Source organism: Tribolium castaneum, chromosome 4 (genome assembly GCF_031307605.1).
Source record: "Tribolium castaneum strain GA2 chromosome 4, icTriCast1.1, whole genome shotgun sequence".
In the NCBI taxonomy this organism is placed as follows: domain Eukaryota; kingdom Metazoa; phylum Arthropoda; class Insecta; order Coleoptera; family Tenebrionidae; genus Tribolium; species Tribolium castaneum.
Window position 1 is genome coordinate 6,614,107 of NC_087397.1, and position 19,180 is coordinate 6,633,286.

Below are 19,180 nucleotides of genomic sequence, written 5' to 3' on the forward strand. Positions count from 1 at the left end.
AGCTCGAGAAAACATTTTCTTCCACTTTTTTTCAATTTAATTCTCTAATTTTTCACCAGATTCCATCAAAAAAGATAGTTGATACTACAATTTTAAAATTGTTTTTACCTTTTTTGTGACTTTGTATTTTCTAGTCAATATTAATTGTTGGGAAATAAAGAAACGCCAGCTCCAAATTCCAAACTATTTATTGCATTAATGGCATTTTATACAAAAACATTCGTACAGTAATAATAAAGGCAGTGTTATTCACAATAATAAATCCATCTATAAGTACACTAAAATTTACAAAAACTCTTCGTTATCTACGACCGAGTTAGGACTTTAGCACCATTTAATTCTGCATTAGAGCGCCACAAAAGCAAATTATTCCTCATCATCGTTGATATCTTCGCACTTCTGTTCAATGACGTCCTCCTCCAATTCCAAGCACTGGGCCCATTCCTTGATATTGATCCTGTGATCGTCATTTGCGTCACACGAGTTCAAGAAGGGGGCGATGCAGTGCTCGAGGGCCATCAAGGGGGCCCGAATGGGGAACAGCTCGTGCCGGGAGACCGACCGGTCTGGGGGAAAGCCGTCCAAGTCGCAGAACTTCCAAACTGCGGCGTTCGCCCAGCGCCGGGTCATGTTAGATTCGGCCTCGCGTTCCATCTTCAGGTAATGGGGGGTCAGTTCGGACCTGTCGGCCAGGTCCCGCATGATGTTGAAGAGCCAGTCGCGCATACGGCGCGGGAAATCGGCCATTTCTTCCTTGGTGCATTGCTAAAAAATATTTCCAAAAGTTTAGAAGTTAAAGAAATTGGCTTAAAGCAATACTTTCATCTCTCGGCACTCGCCGTAATACTCGATATGGACATGCTTGTACTGCTCGCCTTTGCACTCGGGGTCGCCCCGGTCGCAGAGACACCTCTGCTGGTAGACGGCGCAGTCCGAGGTCCACGTTTCGTTGTGGTTAGAGCAGACTTTTCGGCGCGGCTCCGTCTCAATGGGGCACGTGGGGATGCAGACGCACTGGGGCTCGCCCTCGGAGTCCACCTCGCACACTCTTCCGGCCCCGCAGTGCACCTTAATGCACGGGTCTGCAATCACACGTGGAAAAAACCCAAAAAAAGTGTTCATTAATTAAGTACCGATGAGGGGCACGCGGTTGTCGATGATTTCCTCATTGGTCTCTTCCGGCGGGGTCTCCACGTCATTTTTTTCCACAGATTTGCCCGCATCAGAGAATTCGGTGGCCTCAAGCACGGGCTTGCGCTTCCTGTATTTTTTGTGTTTCCTCTAATTTAAATAATGAGAAAAATGCGTTCGGTTGTCGCCGACTTACCGTTTTCTCGGCCAAGCCCTCGGTGACCAAAAACGCCACGAAAATGATTAGAGTCAAGTGAAGGAACTTCATTTTGCCTGGAATTAACACATGGCTAAATGGGCCATTACCAGGGCAGCAAATTTTTTTTAATCAATTGATTCGATTTTTAGTTTTCGTCGCACTTTTTTAATTGTTTGATTGAGTCTTTTAAAATTGTACATTTTATCCATTTACACTTAATCATAATCATCCCTCTGTTAATTTGAATAATATCAAAAAAGTCAAGTGAACATTTTTGTCTAAAATTTTATGCTTTACAGTTTTTGTTTAAAACTTTTTTTATAAAACAGTTTATCTTCGTTTTTTCAACCCTTTCTCGGGGGTTGAAACAAAAAATTCTTTGACTGGACGTTTTCAAATATTCTGTAATAAATACGCCACTGACAAAGAGTGTCACGTAATCGAGTACGTCTATTTCCATCGACTTTATGAACACATGGTTTAATGTTTAAAACATAATCCTTCCGAAATGACATCATGGTTTACATTCAAAACCTACGCAAAAGCGATCAAATGCAAAGTTTGATCTATTTCCAAAAAGTTATCGGTTCAAAAAACTCGTGCTAAATGATAAATTAAGGACAATGTAGGCGGACGGTACTATCTCTTTTGCTTCTTCCGCTGGTTTATCACCAGGAAGTGATTAATTCATGGCGAAATTAGGTGTTTAGACGCGATTTAGTTATTGTTCCAAATGAGTTGAGTCTACGATTCGTTGAACTTCAAGGAACTAAATGAAAATGCTTTGCGTTGATGTACAAAACGCAGATGATGTAATTAACAACACAAACAATCTCTGTTGGGTTGATGGTTTTAGCTAGAACTTTTGTTTAGGTTTTTTATCGGATTCGTTAGAATCTCAAGATATTTTAATCAAGGACGCCCCAAATACGGTCAAGTGATAACCCCTGAGTACAACAGAAGTCAGCACTATTTTTGCCTCGCAGTTAATTCAAGTTTGCTAACAATTGCTTGCAATAAAATAAAATTGAGTCAAAGTTATTTTAGGAGCAATAAATTAAACAACGCTAGGAAAAACGTTTCGTTTCGTGTTTCTAATTAAAAAAAAATCTTAAACACAGCAAGAAAACGAGTGTAATAATTTTTTTCTCCGAAAAGTATACACAATTCTTACCTAAGCGAGTTTTGAAACATAAGTAAACAAAACAAAGTAAATATAAGCTGGCAATAAAAATTGAATTTTTTCGGTGAAAATAATCCTTAATAGTTTGGAATCGAACAAATGCAACTAAGCCAACATTAAGTAATTCATACTTACCAGTTTTTGTTATGTGGCCGCCTTCGAGCACCACACCAACTGGAATAAATTACAGCAAGCGGCTAAAGAGAAGCATCGCCCACAAACCGGAGATAAATTCCCTCAAATCCCACTCTCTCGTCTCTTTCCTCCCATCATAAATTTATAAACTTGTTATGACGTGGGTAAAATTTAAACGGGGCTTAAGCACAAGTTAACATCTGGACGACCCATATGTGTTTTTTTAATCAAACAGCGCTTTGTGACATCAGTTTAATTGATTGTTGAAACAAATGTTAAGTAACTGGCGCTTTGGCTATTGAGCTGAATTAAATAAGCCAGATTTTTGAGTCGGAATGTTGGTTTCGAAGATATAGGGTGACCCCTTCGTTAAATTTTAAGAAAAATTAAAATGTTTATGGCTCATTTATTAAGTATTTTTTGTCAATGAAATTAACTTGAGACTGAAATTAATAAATAGTAGTTTTTTTTCGTGTGGCGAAGGTATGCAACCAACGATGCAAGTGCTGTTAATGTTTAATTTTTTGAGTTGAGGATGTGTGTGTGAGGGAGAAAGAAAAACAGCGGTCGCTGTAACAATTTCCTTTAATGTTACTAATAACAAGTTGACAATATTACAGGAACGACAAACTGAAAAGATCCTGAAAGTAGATTTGTGACTAGTGGAACCTGCACAAGTCTTAGTTTAGCGAAGGAAGAACTTTGGTTAAAACTGTGTCGAGTATACTTTTGAGAGGAAATGTGATTATCACAGGAGAAAAGGAACAAATACTGTAACAAAACTTTAGGGAATAAAAAAAAGTGAAACTAAGCCTGTAAATAACATTCCACTTTTTCACCAGACAAATTTATAAAAATTAACAAAACACTTTCACATGCTACCTTAAATAAAATGGGGATTACACCCTCCACTTATTCACATGTAACTTTAACTTAATGTGGACACAAACACTTTAAGAGTACGCAACAAAAAATGACGGCTGAGTGATTTAAAATTTTGATCAAACCAAAACTGGTTAGCTGCAAAAAGTAAAATTTTTCTAATGTGCATAGTAATTACGTTGCGCTTGGTGTTGACAACTGAATAAAATAATTTTCGGGAGAAAGAACCGAATGAGCCTTAAAAACATAAATACTTAGAGTAACTGAAAATACGAGCGCAAAATCCTAAATTATGTTTAGAACCATATGAATAGGTGACCTTAGAAGCTAAATACACTAAATTTTCTACTGATTCCGTTAATATCAGCTCACATAAAAAGACTATTTTTTTCAATTTAAATTTTTATTTATGTACACTCCCTATATAATGTACATTTGGCATTAAAAAATAAAAAATAAGTATCTAGTAGAAAATTTAGTTACGAGTTAGCAGCTACTAACATCAACATGCATACAGCTGTTAGGTTATGTAAAATAATTGTAACGTACGACCCGTGGTGACCTGCTTATATTTAAGTTCAAACCATAAAACTATGCTCGAAACATTGTTTTTATCGTTACTCAACCTCCGAACGTTACCGATTTTTTCATCAACCAATCGCATTATACAACACAGCCAATAAGTACTTGAAAAAGAGAACTATTAGTATTGATTGGCGGATATCGCTTCGGACATTGCGCAACAATCCTAAACAAGAGAAAAAAAGAAATGGTTTGATGTAAATATGCAGCTAATGAACCACTATTGGCACTAACGTCATGATCCGTTCTTGAACACTGTACACGTCCCATTCACAATTCGTTCGCGCGAAGTTCACTTATTAGCGACGATTGTAAGTGTTCGGCCCTCGGTTCGGGGGTCCCCCGCCTCTGTTGTAGTTATTGGTCCGATTCGGGATTATACCCGACTGACTCCCTCCCGTTGCGTTGTTCCTATTGGCTCCCCCCAGGCCCGGGCCGCTCCGACGAGGCCCGGAGTCGCGCGAGCGGTTATCGTTGCTGCTCGGACGACCGCTCCCGTACGACTGACGATCCTTCGTCTTCTTCTCCTCCACGTTCAACTGAGTGCCGTTCTTGTCATCCTTCGGGTAATAAATCGGCTGAAAAAGACAGCTCAAACAAACCAAACCATTATTTTTTAAACTGCTCTACCTTCGCGGCTAAGCAATTCTGGACACCACTTTGCGTCTCATAAGTTATGAAACCGTAGTTTGGTGGAGCGCGACCGTTGGGAAGTGTTACTTTGTTGGCCGGCTTCGTGTGAATCCTCAAGTCGAGAATTGAACCAAACTCGGAGAAAATCTCGCGCAGCTCGTCCTCGGTCGCATTGTGGGGCAAATTGCCCAAGAACAGCTGGTTTTGATCGCCGAAACTGTTTCCTTGAGGTCGTTTCCTATCATCTGAAAAAAAAATAATTAAACGATCGTGTAATTCTAAATTATTTAAAACGTACCTTCTTCGTTAAAAGAGGGCCGGCCTGGGGCTCCGCGACCCGAATCTTGCTTCTGGACTCGTTGTTGGTTAACTCTAGGTCCCCGGTTCATGCTGTTGCGGTTTCCGAGGCCTCCTTGTTCTCCTCTAGGCCCCATATTCGGCTAAAACAACAATCAAAATTTGGCAAAAACACGATTAGTTTTCATTACCGGTGATACAGATCGTGGTTGTTGGGCCGGGGAAGTACCCAAAGGTGGGTTATTAAACGGTACGCTATTGCCCGATTTCAACAAGTTGGCATAAGTTTTGGGTTCATTAGACGCAACTGTAAAAAAAAGTTAACAAGAATCTACATTTTTCCAAAAATGACAAACCCGGCTCTTGGTTCAAATCCTGTTCATTGTCCTGTTCGTTCCCTTCATTGTAATTAATTTCCTGCGGCTCCTCGTTTTGGACTTCGTTCTGGGCTTCCTCAACCGGTGCCGCGGCATTCAACGGTGGTACAATCGTCGAAGGTTGGATGGTGGTGATGGGTGTCGGAAGGACCTGTCCTTGGCCCGCGGCGTTGACATGGGGCACCGGTCCGGGCATCACGTTGATATCGTCAGGATGCACGGCTCCGTTGACCTGGGGCACCGCCGGAGGGGCTAGAACATGCGGGGGCTGGTGGTGGGGCACCGGCGCAATGTTAGTCGGGTTGTAGTAATTCATGGGGGCTTGGTTCATCTGCTGGACGTCGTTCAAAACCGGGCACTCTTGCGAAGTCTCGTCTTCCGGTTCGGAGCGGTTTTCCGGTTCGCATTCCTCGTCGGAGATGATCTCGTCCTGGTATCTGAAGATGTCATTATGAACGTAGTACTTTTTGGGACTTTGGGCGGCCAATACGAAGGTTTGAGTGAAACGGCGCATCGGCTGACCGGCGTTGGATAACTCGCCGGTCACCTGGACGACGACACCGCTGCCGAGAGTGGCTTGGGAGTCGACTTGGGTGATCTTAGCGTGACAGTCGTGGAAATTCAGCTGCTGGATTTTTTGGTGGATTTGTTTCTGGCCGATGACAGGGCTGGTCTCCCGGTTTGGAGGGTCCAAACCGCCATGGATGAAAGAGGAGTTTTGGTTGTAAAATCTGAGAAATCACAAATTATGTACCTTTCTCGTAGCGTCTTGATCGACGTTTTGTTACGTTAGACAAATTTGTTAAAATAAATACAGAGGAAACTTTATCAGTTCCTGATGGTAGTGTCGTAATACTTCAGAAAAAATCAAAATACATTAAGAAGCTAAGACGATTGTAAATACTTTACATAAAAACCCAAATTACAGCAACTGGGTCACGATAGATGGCTTTTTGTTTCCCACGAATATGTTTAAATCTTTTAAGTCAGATAGCTTCAATTGAGACATTACACTAAGAGCAGTAAAAAGCACTTGCAAGAACAATGATTCCGAATTATTGATGCAGAAAGTAGTTTACCTTCTTCTACACAATTTGTTTTAATTTAATTTGAAGTAAAAAATTATTAAATAACGTCAATAAATACTCTGTCTTAATCTTTTGCAAAAAAGATAATTCTGTTTTAGCTAAACCCTGTGTAAGGTTAGGACAGCTACTACGAGTTTGTGTAATGTGTACCCTTGACATTTCATTTTTGAAAAAAATCTTAGGTAATACTCCCCTGACCTTACCTTAAGGTTTGATAAGAAAAGTCTTCTGAAAAACTGAATGAAAGCCAAAGCTTTCAAAAGTATAATTCGATAGAATTCCAGAATATAATTACGACTTCTTTCTCTAAACCGACCCATAAATTAATATGTAAATACTCGCAAATACAATCGAAACCAAAATCTTGTGAACTGTGAAGGATTCGTTTAGTTTATTGATCCGTAAACGCTCTTATAAAACACGTAAAAATATTTCAAATCGATGCTAATAAATCATATTTATTTTAATTTAACTAAAAAATAGTTCAATGAGTATTATTATACCTATAAGCATTTTTTGTTATTTTGGTTTGTAGAATGCTCGTAATAGTTGTTTTCACGTGTGTGATGTAATATGGTTTAAAGGTCATTCTTGTAAAAATGCCTCACCTCGAATTGAAGCTTTGGGAAATGAATTATCCATGCTTCAATTAAGTTTTTTCAAAATAAATAAATAAATCATAGTCACTGCTGTGCAATTAAAATTAATCTAATTAGTGTATTGATAAAACAGTAGGTATCTTACCTTCGTAACCTTGTTCAAAATAAAAATTCACTAGTTAACGCATTGCAAGGACACTTTCTGTAACTATCACACCGAGAAAAATTAAGCAGAATTTAGGAATACAACTAAAATATCTGTACGGTTTTCTCTACAAACGAAACTCAAATTGATTTTGGTAAACAAATTAATATTTTTTGTGATGTTGATAGCGATTTTTTTACAAAAGTTCAATGACCGTTCCTCCAACTCGACGCCTATGAACAATTGGCCAATAAAACTATAAGAAATAAACATATTGATATGGAATTCGTAATGCAGCATGGGCGTGCATCCACATTTATTGTTGTTAAATAAATCGCCACATATTACACCTCATAGACTGTTACAAAACATCAAACAGAAATAAATATTATAGCGAATTTCATTTGAAAATCCTACCTATCGCTCAACACTTGGTAAAAATTTGCATATTTGAAACAATTAACACAGGTGATAAATATGTTTGGCTGATTTTTGGGTGTAAAAATGTGCTTACCGGTGTAGATGGGCAGGGGCCTTGTTCAGCAAAGTGTAGTATTGTCGAACGAATTCCCTTCCTACACTTTGGGGAGATGGGGGAGCCTCCATTACCATTCCTGAAGAGTTATTTACAACTTGAGAAAACGTGCACCAGCAAAGAAGCCTGAAAACGGCAAAACTACCAGCACGCCTTAGGAAATAATCCCAATAATTCGGAGGAAAAAAATGTTAAAATGTGATAGACAAAGGGATTCCATAATTATTGCACACATGGAATGCAGATAACGAAATTTTCACCGAATCAAGCCTTGAGGCCAGTCCGGGCTTCGAATTTCCTTCCATCGAGGCGTTAGAAGGGAAATTCGGGGGCCAAGAAGTAAACAAATAGTCAGGATAGGGTGAAATAACCGCAAATTCTGCACGGCGAGAAAATGGATCATTGTCCATGTCGAATCCAGGAAAACCCGGTATGTGATAATGAACCAAAAAGGGGGAAGAAAGTCGCGCTTTCATTCACTTACCTCTAGATAGTCGGCGAAGCGAGCTAAGGAAGTATTTTCGGTTAAATTTAATTATTAACACGGTAGAAATGTGATTGAAATGCACAAACGCCGCAAAACCACGGGTGTAAACTTCATAAATTGCCAATTTAGTTACGATTTTGGACACCTTAGCCGACAGCGCCACTCAAGGACGTTTTTTAATCTAGAACCCAGGATTTCTTCTATCAATACGCATGCACAAACGGAAGTACCCTGTATTGATTTGGCGCCAAACTTAAAATTTACAGAAAATGGAGGGATTCACATGCACCATTTCGTCGCTTATGCTGTTGGCTTGCACCTTTAGAACTATTAAACACATGAAGGGTGGCGGAAGAAAATCAACAGTTTCAGTAAAAATGTACTCTATTTATTTCCAAATTTTATTAGACCACAACGGCGAACTGTCACAATAGAAATTAAAAAACTTTAAATTAATCAGGACACACATTATAATACATGTAGAGGATATACCTGAATGATGATAAATTATGTACACAAATTTTTTATTATTAAATTGTCATACAGTGGAGGAAGTACATGATGCCCCCCTACACAGATTACATAAACTTACTCTAAAATTACACTATCACTTAAGTTAACGTAATACAATGAAAAACCGGCTTGGCATTCCTGACGTTTAAAAAAAATAAACGGCTTTTTTATGCTTTATAGAAACTTAAATGTTCTGTACAAATTCGATACGAAAAATTGACAGATGAGAAGTGGAATGATCATATTCAAATCATCAATCGAAATATCAAATAAAAAAAGTAACTGAGAAACATCTATAAAAAAAGTAGATGATCAAACAGGCTATCAGTCAGACCAACTCACATACCAAAATGTGTACTACAACTAAATCTAATAGGGTTGATGCCTTTGGTTACGGCCGCCACCGCCGCCACCACCTCCTCGTTGTTTACCACCCTGATAACCCCCGGAGCCACCTGAAAAGAACAAGCAGTATAAAAATTTAATTAGTGATAAATCCTACTCACTAATAAAACTCAAAATATTCTCGCCACCTGCGTTGTTTGTTTGCCAGTTTGTTCTTCAAAATACTTTTTATAAATACTCATTTTTTTAAAAGATATAATCACTTCATTTTTATTTAAATTAGAATGCTGCAACCCTACAATGGTCATTTACTAATTTTTTAAAGATTAGTACGTGACGCAGTGAAAAAATACACGATGGTCTTACTGATTTTTTTTTGGGTAAACGCAGGTTACGACTATTGCTACATTAAAACAAATTTGTTTACTAAAAAATCTAATTTGAATTTGAAACAACACACAGTAACAATAAATGTAACATGATCAGTATGTACCTTTTCCGCGCGCACCACTGCGACCACCACCATATCCTCCGTCATAGTTACCATATCCATAGTCTGCATTCACGTAAACAAAAAAATATCAGTTAACTGTTTTCTACTATAAGCAAAACCAAAGAAAATTACGGACATGTTTTCCTTCACTACATTGTCTAATAATTTTGTGTTGTGTTGCAGCTTCAATTTATTTAGTGTAGGTATGGATGGAAAGCACATTATGAAATCAAAATGCTTTATTCAAGCCTTGGTTGTTTCACAATGTATTTCCATAAAAGGTCAACATGCAATAAGGGTTTAGGAACAAAACAGTTGTTGACTATACGTAAATATATTATAGTATGTATGTAGAAGACAATCTGTGAATATCACAGGGCCTTCTACTAATATAATAACATTATGTCGGTAATGCAGATTGCATTAAACAAAGGCACTGACTTATAAACAACGATAAAGCTAATGCCTGTAGGAGTATTTACCATAGTTGCCATAATTGGAGTAATCGTAGCCACCATAGCCTCCATAACCGCCGCCGTAATAGTCATACCCACCCCCGTAACCATCATAACCGCTTCCATAACTTTGGCCATAACCGCCGTATGCACCATATCCCTGATTCCAGTTCTGGCCTCCGTAGCCTCCTCGGCCTCGCCCTCGGGTACCCCCACGTCCGGGCATCATCCTGCCCCCACGCATACCACCCATGGCATCAGGTTTTGGCGTCGCTTTTTTTACGTCAACCTACACAAATCCAAAGCAATGAAAAACAGAAAAAAATATATTTTGAACAAATTACCTCTTTGTCTTTGATGGTCTGCTTAGGTGTCTTCAGCAACTCATTAACAACTTGTTCCGACTCAAATGTGATAAAACAGAAACCTTTTCTTTGATTCTTGGTTTTGTCAAAAGGCATTTCAACTTCAATGATGGTGCCGTATTGGCTGAAAAAGTTCTTGATATCGTCGTCAGATAATTCATTAGTGAGTCCACCAACGAAGATTTTCCCATGTCTTGCTTTGGCTTTCTTAGGGTCGACTTTCTTATTGTTGATAATGTGTTCACCAGCGGCAACAACCTTGTCGATAGCTTCAGCATTGTTGAAAACGATAAATGCAAATCCTCTTGATCTGCCGGTATTTGGATCCGTTTTTACATTAATACTTTCTATTTCGCCGTATTGTCCAAAGTGATCGCGGAGCTCCTCTGGAAAGATCGTTTGGCGTTAAAATTATGAACAAATGTTGGCAAATTGTTGTGTTTCACTCGAAACATCAGAAAAGTAGGTGTCTTCAATTTTAATCAGAAGCAGAACTGACTTTTAAAAATCATCATTAAAAAAACTTGTAATGAATTATGCAATCATTTGAAAAAAATGTGGTCAATGACCAATGTTGAAAGGTATTTAATGATTCATCTGTTTGCGAAAGTATTTAATTTCGTAAAAGTGATAAACTCGCGAACTTCTATTTTGATACTGTTGAGATATGATAAAAGAGTATACTCACTGTCGGTTGTTTCCCAACTCAAGCCTCCAACAAACAATTTTCTGTAAATAACAAAAATATTGAATTAGTAGGATTGTCACCCAGGTTGGATCCTAAGCATTACTGTGAATGTTTGGAATAATGCTTATTAATAAAATGACTACTTTAGTTGTACAACAAAGGTAATAAACAGCAATCAAGTAATTAATCCTAGTTCAATCAAATGGATCTGCAATCTCAAAAGTAATCTGGAAATTTTACATTTAGGCAGAGAAAAATGATAGCAAAGTTTTGCAAATATATAAAAAACATTAAACAAAATTTTTAATGGGACGTAATTGAAAGATCCCAAAACTTAATATTAACGTTGAAATTACTAAGTGTCTGGCAGAAGATGTGCCCAAGGATAAATACCATGGGTCCCAGCGATCCCCGTCCTGTCGCCCCATCATCCATATAGCGGACGAAGCCACCTGGAGAAAAGGAAGCATGTTTAAGTGGGTAAACTTGGCTTGGTAAACCTGGCATCCTACACCGGTCCCGATTTTAGAAAAAATTAATTTTCGTTCAATTTTTCTATCGGAAAAAATTTAAAAGAGTTCGGTTCTATCCACTGAAAAGTAAAATTTACACAAACATAGACCGAATTATGCTGAAAAGTAAGAAAAAACAGGACTTGGTCGAAAGTGAGTTTGAAGATTCAAATTCGCGCCAATTCGTCCGACGCCATTTTCTTCGGTTTGGGTGTTACAAGGCCGCCTTACAGAAACGCCAAATCGGAACTTTACAGTCAAAAATGTGGAAAAATACAAGTTACTCGCTTTCACTTACTGCTAAAAAACATGTTTGGAAACAAGAAATTCGATCATATTTACAGGATGACCACAATTAAACTAAATAAAAGAGACGCAAAAGAGCCGGCTTCACTACTACCAATCTATAATAATTCAGCAATTCACACATAGCGGGTACCAAAAATGGGAAAAATGCGACTTACCTGTCGTCGTCTCGACCTGGAGCGTCGGCGCTGCCACTATCTGCCGGCGGAGCGTCCCCGGAGCCGTTCTGGCCGTTCATTTGGTCGCCCTGACTCTGGAGGAAGTTTTGGTCGGCGTTCACGTCTTGCGAGAAATCTTCGCCGTTCTCCATCGGACAATCTTGATTATTGGCCATTTTCAATGTTTATATACAAATTCACAGTCAATTATTCAAATTCACAAACACGTCCACCTCCACTGAACTCAAGAACAGAAGAGAAAGATGTCGAAGGATGAGGATGACGCCAACGCTTGCATACGCCGCCGATCGTTAGTTGTTTCGCCTTTTTCCACCAATCAGAAGCCGGCATTTGCCCCAACGAGCACTACTTCTCAGCGCGGAGTAAATAACGAAGAAAGCGACCAATCGCAACTCGAGGAGGCGGAAATACACCTTTACCGGTCGTCGTGGCGCTCAATTCAAACCCTACTGGAATAAATAAAAAATGTTGGTTCTTGATTCCCACCGTTCGTACTCTCTTCTAGCATTTTTTTAATTGTGAATACAATAATGAACATTAAAAACATCAGTTAGCAACAGCCCGACTTTCTTTTTCTACCCTCCCTAAAGCCGTTTAAATTTATCTACCTGCAATAAGGGTAACATCCTCTAACAATAGCCTCTAAAATTAAATTTACCTGACCCTTTTTCCCGGTAGAACTGCACTTGGAAACAGCTCAAATAAACCCGAACAACGAAAATCGCAAATGAGTCAGTCACTTTTGACAATTCTTAAAATTTAAGTTTGTCCAGTAGTGTGCAGCAAAAATGCATTGCAAAGTACACCCGTGTTGCTATAATTCGCAATATAAATCTCCTTTTGTAGCAAATAAAATTAGGTGATGTCTGGCGCACTTGTAATAAAATCCGCGCAGCGGTCTTTCGGACAAATCTAAATCTTTGGGAGTACTTCTGTCATCTCGACCCGAACAAAAATTCCATAATTTCTGGTTCTCACTTTCGGAATTAAACGCAATCTCTAACCCAAATTTTCAGAGTCACAGTTTATTTCAGTTTTCACCGGTCATTTGCAGGCGATTATTGGTCTCTCGGACCAAGAAATTTCAGAACTTGCGGATTATTTCAGAATTCAGGATGGTCGTATCCTGTATACGCAACTGTGCGAAGTTATTTATGACAGCGGTGGGGCTTCAAACGCCCAGAAGAATTATCATGACAAAAATTAATTTTCAGTGCCTGATTTTTCACAAAATGCCCCCTTAGTCACTGGTCTTGAGTGGGAAGACCCTCTCCATGTAAACCGACTGAGCATAAGTGAAGAAAGACGCTTGAATCTTCTTCTAACTAAAATTGCATGTGTTGTGAACATGAGAAATTTGCTGCTGAGGCCGTATTTCCAAGACTACGAACTTGTAATTAATTCGTAGTTATAAGAGACCGGGTTTTAGAAAGTTAGAATAAAATTATTTGGGAGTCAAAAAAGATTGAACAAAAACAGAAATTACTAAATTAGGTATTAAAATTAAACTATTACACTAAAAAATCTATAAAGAAGTTCATTAACGATTGAACCTAAATATTGTTCTAAATTTGCTGCTGTAAAATTTTCTGTAAGGATTCATCTTCAGGCATCTCTGAATTATCAATATTTTAAAAAGTTAAATGAAACATTTCATTTTTTCTTTCTGTTTCTATACGATTTTTGAACCCAAGTGTAGTAGAAAACTTGAAATTTTCTCAGAAAACAGTGGAATTCCAGATGGTTAGGCCGACATTTACAAAATTATCAAACAACAGTTTTTTGCTCAGTTTTAATCGCTTTAGGATTGGCTTGTTTTACAGTTGGGAGTGCTATATCCCTTCCATACCCAATGACAAGCGCTTCAATCGTCTTGCAATTTTTTGTTCACCAGATAAACAAGTAGGAGGTGATTTTTATATTTTATTGGTCAAATTATTCATTCCAGGAAGAAATAAATTAGCAAACAAATTTTATTTAAATAAATTTCTAAAATCAAAATTAACAATTGGCAAATCTTGCAATTTTAACCCTTTTACGTAAATTATTTTTCATTCCAAAATCAAGGCTGATACAAAAATTGTTTAACATTAAAAAATAATTTAATATAGAACTATGTGTATGTGTATTTTCAAAAAAAAAAAATCAAAACCCGATAAAAAACTGTCAAAATTATTCAAAAATATTGTATAGTATGCAGCAAAAGCTTTTACTATAGTTTTATCTCTTTCTCTCTCATAAAATATAAATTAGGTCTATCTTTTATTATTACAAGTAAAAGCATTTACTTCACTTTGTTCATACGACCTATTAAGAATGAAATTCGAAAAAACTAATACGCGACTAAAAAACTGAGAAAAATTGAAAAGCTAAAAAACTTAAAATTTGAAATTAAAAAAAACTAAAAAACATTAGGTAAGATTAAATTCTGTAGATCAAGTGACTGAAAGAGTTATAATTAAAAACCTATAAACTGCAAAGTAAAAACATTAATTAGATAAGAGATTAAAACTACGAAAAATTAAAAAATAAGGAAATATATAATATAAATTAAAGACTATAGGGACATTAAAAAACTGTAAAAAGCTGAAATACCGGAAGCTTGAAAAACAAAAATCTTTACATGTAAAATTACTATTAAATTAAAAAATTTGGTGTATTTACGTAATAAAAAACATGTTATTTTAAATTAGAAATTTTAAACCTAGAAATTTAAGAAAAATAAAAAAGTGGCAAAAATTTTTAAGAAGTTTTAAGAGTTTTAAGAAAAGCCTTTAAAAATCGCCTCTTAGAAAAGATTCCTAAAATCCGGTCTCTAGTAATTGTTTTCCAAACCTGAACCGAAATTTGCAGATTTCTAAAAACAACGGAACTGTAACAATCGGTCATTTCGCTCGAGTTTTGGACTATTTAAAAATTCTAGTCTCGCCAGACGACTTTACTCTCTTATTGAAAAAATACCTGAAGGACAGTTACACAGTAAATTATGTCGCATTTATTGCGGCAATCGACGAGATTGTAAAATACCTGGACCAGCACGGCGTCATGGACCTGAGTGGCGTAAGCCCCATTTACCAAAATATTCTAATCCGCTGTTTAGGACGTCCTGAGCCTATTTCCGGGAAGAATAATCAACGCAGAACTGCCCAAACTGCCGCGACCCGAAATCGGCAAACAACTAGCTGCGAGCATTTTCGGCAAACAAAGCATCTTTCATTCCGCGTTAAACGAACCGAAACAAACGCAAGACTTGGTCGCTACAATTAAACGAATTCAAAGACACGTTTTGGAAAATAGATTACGGGTGTCGGAATTTTTCAAAGACTTTGATGCGCTAAATAGTGGACGCTTGACCGTGTCGCAGTTCCACCGAGGGCTGGACATGCTGGGGATCAGTGGTATCCAGAGACTTTACTTGTCTTTGCCTGAAATTGAGGCCATAATGATACAATATCGCGACCCCTGTGACCCCACTCGAGTGTGTTGGAAGACGTTTGAAGACGATATTGACCAGGTTTTCACTACCAAAGAGCTGGAGAAGTATCCGTGTTTGTGCGTGGATGCGCCCCCGCGTGAAATTGTCGAGTTGCCCAGAATGGGGGGCAAAGACTGGCAAAAAGTAAATCCCGCCTCCAGAGAATTGTGCGAAGAAGCGGTTGATAAAGTCAAGCAAAGAGTTACGAAAAGACGAATCATGTTAAAACCATCCTTTAGGGACTATGACAAGTACTTAGCTAGTACTTCTAACACTTTTTGCTAATTTGCGTAATTTAGGCACAACAATGGTTACGTTTCGCGTTCGCAAATGCGCCAGTGTTTACTGTCTAATGGTATTCTCTTGTCCGATGAAGAGTTGTATGCTTTGGAAGAGCGTTTTAATAACGAGGTTGGTTTCAACTACTTCTGGTTTCTGAGGGAGGTTGAGCCGAAGAGTTGCGAGGACCGCTGTCCTGGTGCCATCCACCACGAGGTCTGTGGCGAAGAATACGTGAAAAAGCCCGTGCCTCGGGCCGAGCAAGACATTGTCCTGATTATGGCCAAAATCAAGGGCAAGGTTGTGCGTGAGCGAATCCGAGTGATGGAGTTTTTGCGTGATTTTGACAAGTGCAACCAAAGTGTTATTTCTCGTGAAGATTTCAAGCGGGGTTTGTCGGTTTGTCGCTTCGATTTGACCGAAAACGAGATGGAAACGCTGATGGAAGTGTAAGTTCGGGTGACCAGAAAAGCCCACAAACATAAAAACCTACACAGAAAAAAAGCTCACAAAGAAAAAAAGCTCACGTCAAAAGAATTTTATATGGAAAAAAGCCCAGACTGAAAAAAGCTCACACAAAATAAAGCGCACAAAGAAACAAAACCACACCGAAAAAAGCTCACACGGTTAAAAACTCCCGTAGAAAAAAAGCTCACACAGAAAATAACCACATATAAAAAAATCCACAGAAAAATGCTAGAAATGAGAGGAAATGATAGAAATGCATCATTATATGCGAGTGAGAATTTTGAATGCGCTTGCACACCAGTGGGACACTTCTCACGAGCTTTATAATGGCATTTCGATCACGTGTGACATACAACGTTTTATCTTACAGGTACATTGTAAAGAAATCCGAAAAATTTAAGTAAACATCCGCCTGTAAAATAAGCATAGTTCACTGAATCAGTTTTCGTACTGACCTGTGTTGCTATAGTTATGAAATAAACAGTCTCATTGTTTTTTTACCCAGATTTACTCACATGTGAGTATCTTTTGAGAAAGAAATTTGATTTTTTTCACCGAAAACAATAGTATAATGTACAATGGTATAAAATAAAATAAGATAAGATACGATTAAATATCGTATGTCATATGTAATTGAAATGCCATTAAAAAGCTCGTGAAAAGTGTCTCACTCGTGAGCAAGCGTACTCGTGGGTCAAAATTCTTACTCGCATATAGTGATGCATTTCTATCACTTATAATATAATATACTATTATGGCACCTTTTTCATATTTACGATAGGCACTAGTGAGGGAAGTTGCAAAAGCGTACTGGTATTCATCTTGTTTTACTCAAAAATTATTAAAAAAATACATTATAAATATTTTGCATTAGGTAACACAATAAAGAAAATCTTACTTTTTACCCTAAACGTTACGTTGTGCACTTTTGACTATATATTTCGCGGTGATTACCTTTTCAACATTCCAAGACCTGCAGAATCGTAAAGAAGAAGAATAATCTTGTTTTGTTAGCAAACTTTTTTTGTTAGCTACACTCTTATTTACTATTCTAAGACTAATAGTTTTATTTATCTAAATTCTGTTAAAATAATCTTTGTTAAAACAATATCACTGTTTGTTATAGCCGGGTATAGCATTTTAAATATCGCAAAAATTTTCTCGAAAACTTTGATATTTTGAAAAAAAAAACAAAAACGTTTCAAATGAGTCGATTGAAAATATTTGGCGTGATGCAATCCTAAACGTTTTATCATTTAACGCTCCTGAGGGGCTCCTATCCCAATATTTTTAATGCCTTTATTTTTTGAGCGAAATAACGAGCAAAATTTTTATCATTCCGGTTCAGCGGTTCTTAAAATTTGGAACTGAAACAATTTTTTTGGAAAACTCTGCGTTTTTCTATTCCCTATCCAACTTCAAATATTTGCTAAATCATTCCCTAACATACGGTATAATTTGTTGATATTCATAATGTTCAAGAATAACAATTCAACAAATTATTGCAAAAAGAATGACCAATGCGAAGAGATTACTTGGTATAAGTTTTAGCTATACATCGAAAAGCTGTAATCAATTTTCCAAAATTTTAAATTTGTAACTAAAACAAAAAAAATACAACAAATAAAATTGCATGGTTACGCTTTTGATTATCTTAATTTACTCTTTTCTTGCATATTGTAAATAAAACTCATTCTAAAATATTAAAATATTTTTATTGTTATCCGAAGAATTACAAATTTATAAATCTATCCACGATTACAGAGATTGTTTTTTTTCCAATGAGTTAATTTTCCCGTGAGCTTTTTTCTTGTGGGTTTTATTCTATGTGGGATTGTTTCCATCTGAGGTTTTTTCTCAGTGCGTTTATGTCCATGTAGGCTTATTTCTGTGTAAATATTTTTCTCTGTGAGCATTTATCGTGTGGGCTTATTTCATGGATTCGTAAGTTTGTGGTACTGCTTTGTCCCACTTTCCGCATTTTTCAGTTTTGCCTCGCCTTTGAGGCGCGAATGTGTGGACTATCGCCGGTTTTCGGACGTGGTTGAGGAGGCTTTCACTCAGCAAAGCCTGGAGCGTGCTCCTTTAATCGTCCCCCTGCAGCATATCCCGACCAGGGACGGCGAACGGAATTTCCTCAATTTCGACGAAAGAGTGCTGCTGTCCAGCGCAATGAATAAGCTATCGAAAAAGCCCGAAATGGAGCTCAATTTGATTCAAATCTTCCAGGTACGCTTTTGTTTAAAGTTTCGCTTTGTGGCCACATAATGGTGCATGGCTTATTAAAAGTTACGACCTGGCGTGCAAACAACTCGTCCATAAAATATCTTATAAAAGTTTAATTAGTTGTTATATTGTTTTTTGCAGGATTATGACAAGACCAACTGTGGGACGGTTTCGGGCGAGCACTTCGAAAGGGCGCTGTCGCTGCGGGGCCTTCTTAACATCATCACGAGACAGGAATTCGACGCTGTTTGCAAATGCTTCAGTTTCGAGAGGGGGCTGCGGGACGAGATCGACTACCGGGCGTTCATTAAGGGGCTCAACATCCTCTACAATATAAATAAATACAAACCTTTCTGAAAATATCGCGGGCAAATATATTGATATTATTCGATTTTGTGGCTGATTATTCCGTTTGGTTGTTTTCCGATGGCGTCATTGTAAGTGATTTGTCCCGGGAGAGGTGTGCAAGCCGTTCGTTGGGTCTTGATGCAATAAATGAACCAAATTAGATCAAAATAAAATTCATGTCGGGCGGAATAGCGCAATAAGCCCCAAAAAAATGGACAGTCGGTGCTATATTTAGACAACAATGAAGGCAGGTCG

General features: G+C 37.7%; 4 protein-coding genes and 2 non-coding genes across 11 annotated transcripts; 1 reads left to right on the forward strand and 5 right to left on the reverse strand.

Annotated features, from left to right (window-relative positions):
- Nucleotides 1-170: 170 nt before the first annotated feature.
- On the reverse strand, nucleotides 171-2,806 carry SPARC (Secreted protein, acidic, cysteine-rich). The gene is made up of 5 exons (XM_970372.4): nucleotides 2,649-2,806; nucleotides 1,328-1,404; nucleotides 1,134-1,281; nucleotides 820-1,082; nucleotides 171-765 (listed from the first exon to the last, which is right to left on the reverse strand). Exons 2-5 carry the CDS (start codon nucleotides 1,397-1,399, stop codon nucleotides 367-369), a joined length of 882 nt encoding a protein of 293 aa, XP_975465.1. The 5' UTR covers nucleotides 1,400-1,404; nucleotides 2,649-2,806; the 3' UTR covers nucleotides 171-366.
- A 409-nt stretch (nucleotides 2,807-3,215) lies between these two features.
- Nucleotides 3,216-8,430, reverse strand: rin (rasputin). 3 transcript variants are annotated; one of them, XM_008203240.3, is made up of 7 exons: nucleotides 8,271-8,430; nucleotides 7,766-7,912; nucleotides 5,399-6,150; nucleotides 5,234-5,349; nucleotides 5,044-5,185; nucleotides 4,743-4,990; nucleotides 3,216-4,690 (listed from the first exon to the last, which is right to left on the reverse strand). In XM_008203240.3, exons 2-7 carry the CDS (start codon nucleotides 7,861-7,863, stop codon nucleotides 4,412-4,414), a joined length of 1,635 nt encoding a protein of 544 aa, XP_008201462.1. In that variant the 5' UTR covers nucleotides 7,864-7,912; nucleotides 8,271-8,430; the 3' UTR covers nucleotides 3,216-4,411. The 3 variants fall into 3 exon arrangements, with proteins under 3 accessions (XP_008201462.1, XP_008201461.1, XP_975463.1); XM_008203239.3 differs by having other exon boundaries at nucleotides 7,766-7,927; nucleotides 8,271-8,428; XM_970370.4 differs by having other exon boundaries at nucleotides 7,766-7,865; nucleotides 8,271-8,427.
- Mir11620 (microRNA mir-11620) lies at nucleotides 5,567-5,684 on the reverse strand. Its single transcript, NR_161822.1, has one exon. It is a non-coding gene; the product is annotated as a microRNA mir-11620 (primary transcript).
- Nucleotides 8,431-8,639: 209 nt separating the features above from the next.
- Nucleotides 8,640-12,405, reverse strand: sqd (squid). 4 transcript variants are annotated; one of them, XM_015985137.2, is made up of 7 exons: nucleotides 12,109-12,405; nucleotides 11,133-11,173; nucleotides 10,424-10,830; nucleotides 10,107-10,368; nucleotides 9,625-9,687; nucleotides 9,133-9,241; nucleotides 8,640-9,079 (listed from the first exon to the last, which is right to left on the reverse strand). In XM_015985137.2, exons 1-6 carry the CDS (start codon nucleotides 12,282-12,284, stop codon nucleotides 9,156-9,158), a joined length of 1,035 nt encoding a protein of 344 aa, XP_015840623.1. In that variant the 5' UTR covers nucleotides 12,285-12,405; the 3' UTR covers nucleotides 8,640-9,079; nucleotides 9,133-9,155. The 4 variants fall into 4 exon arrangements, with proteins under 4 accessions (XP_015840623.1, XP_008201459.1, XP_064212534.1 ...); XM_008203237.3 differs by having other exon boundaries at nucleotides 8,640-9,241; XM_064356464.1 differs by lacking the exon at nucleotides 9,625-9,687 and having other exon boundaries at nucleotides 12,109-12,404.
- Nucleotides 10,896-10,964, reverse strand: LOC135266182 (small nucleolar RNA snR61/Z1/Z11). The gene has a single exon (XR_010334098.1). It is a non-coding gene; the product is annotated as a small nucleolar RNA snR61/Z1/Z11 (small nucleolar RNA).
- A 391-nt stretch (nucleotides 12,406-12,796) lies between the features above and the next one.
- Nucleotides 12,797-18,968, forward strand: LOC664358 (uncharacterized protein). Its single transcript, XM_970368.4, has 9 exons — nucleotides 12,797-12,929; nucleotides 12,976-13,099; nucleotides 13,146-13,292; nucleotides 13,344-13,522; nucleotides 14,983-15,189; nucleotides 15,230-15,855; nucleotides 15,904-16,332; nucleotides 18,340-18,580; nucleotides 18,719-18,968. Exons 1-9 carry the CDS (start codon nucleotides 12,918-12,920, stop codon nucleotides 18,932-18,934), a joined length of 2,181 nt encoding a protein of 726 aa, XP_975461.1. The 5' UTR covers nucleotides 12,797-12,917; the 3' UTR covers nucleotides 18,935-18,968.
- The last annotated feature ends 212 nt before the right edge of the window (nucleotides 18,969-19,180 follow it).

Coding starts and splice junctions, on each gene's coding strand:
- SPARC (XM_970372.4), bottom strand. CDS start 1,399: ATGAAGTTCCTTCACTTGACTCTAATCATTTTCGTGGCGTTTTTGGTC. Junction 1,282..1,327: donor AGGGCTTGGCCGAGAAAACG/GTAAGTCGGCGA, acceptor TATTTAAATTAG/AGGAAACACAAAAAATACAG. Junction 766..819: donor GCGAGTGCCGAGAGATGAAA/GTATTGCTTTAA, acceptor AATATTTTTTAG/CAATGCACCAAGGAAGAAAT.
- rin (XM_008203240.3), bottom strand. CDS start 7,863: ATGGTAATGGAGGCTCCCCCATCTCCCCAAAGTGTAGGAAGGGAATTC. Junction 5,350..5,398: donor GGATTTGAACCAAGAGCCGG/GTTTGTCATTTT, acceptor TTTTTTTTACAG/TTGCGTCTAATGAACCCAAA. Junction 4,991..5,043: donor GCCCTCTTTTAACGAAGAAG/GTACGTTTTAAA, acceptor TTTTTTTTTCAG/ATGATAGGAAACGACCTCAA.
- sqd (XM_015985137.2), bottom strand. CDS start 12,284: ATGGCCAATAATCAAGATTGTCCGATGGAGAACGGCGAAGATTTCTCG. Junction 11,174..12,108: donor CCAGGTCGAGACGACGACAG/GTAAGTCGCATT, acceptor TGTTATTTACAG/AAAATTGTTTGTTGGAGGCT. Junction 10,369..10,423: donor AGACCATCAAAGACAAAGAG/GTAATTTGTTCA, acceptor GGATTTGTGTAG/GTTGACGTAAAAAAAGCGAC.
- LOC664358 (XM_970368.4), top strand. Junction 13,293..13,343: donor CGAAGTTATTTATGACAGCG/GTGGGGCTTCAA, acceptor ATTAATTTTCAG/TGCCTGATTTTTCACAAAAT. Junction 13,523..14,982: donor ATTTCCAAGACTACGAACTT/GTAATTAATTCG, acceptor CGAAATTTGCAG/ATTTCTAAAAACAACGGAAC.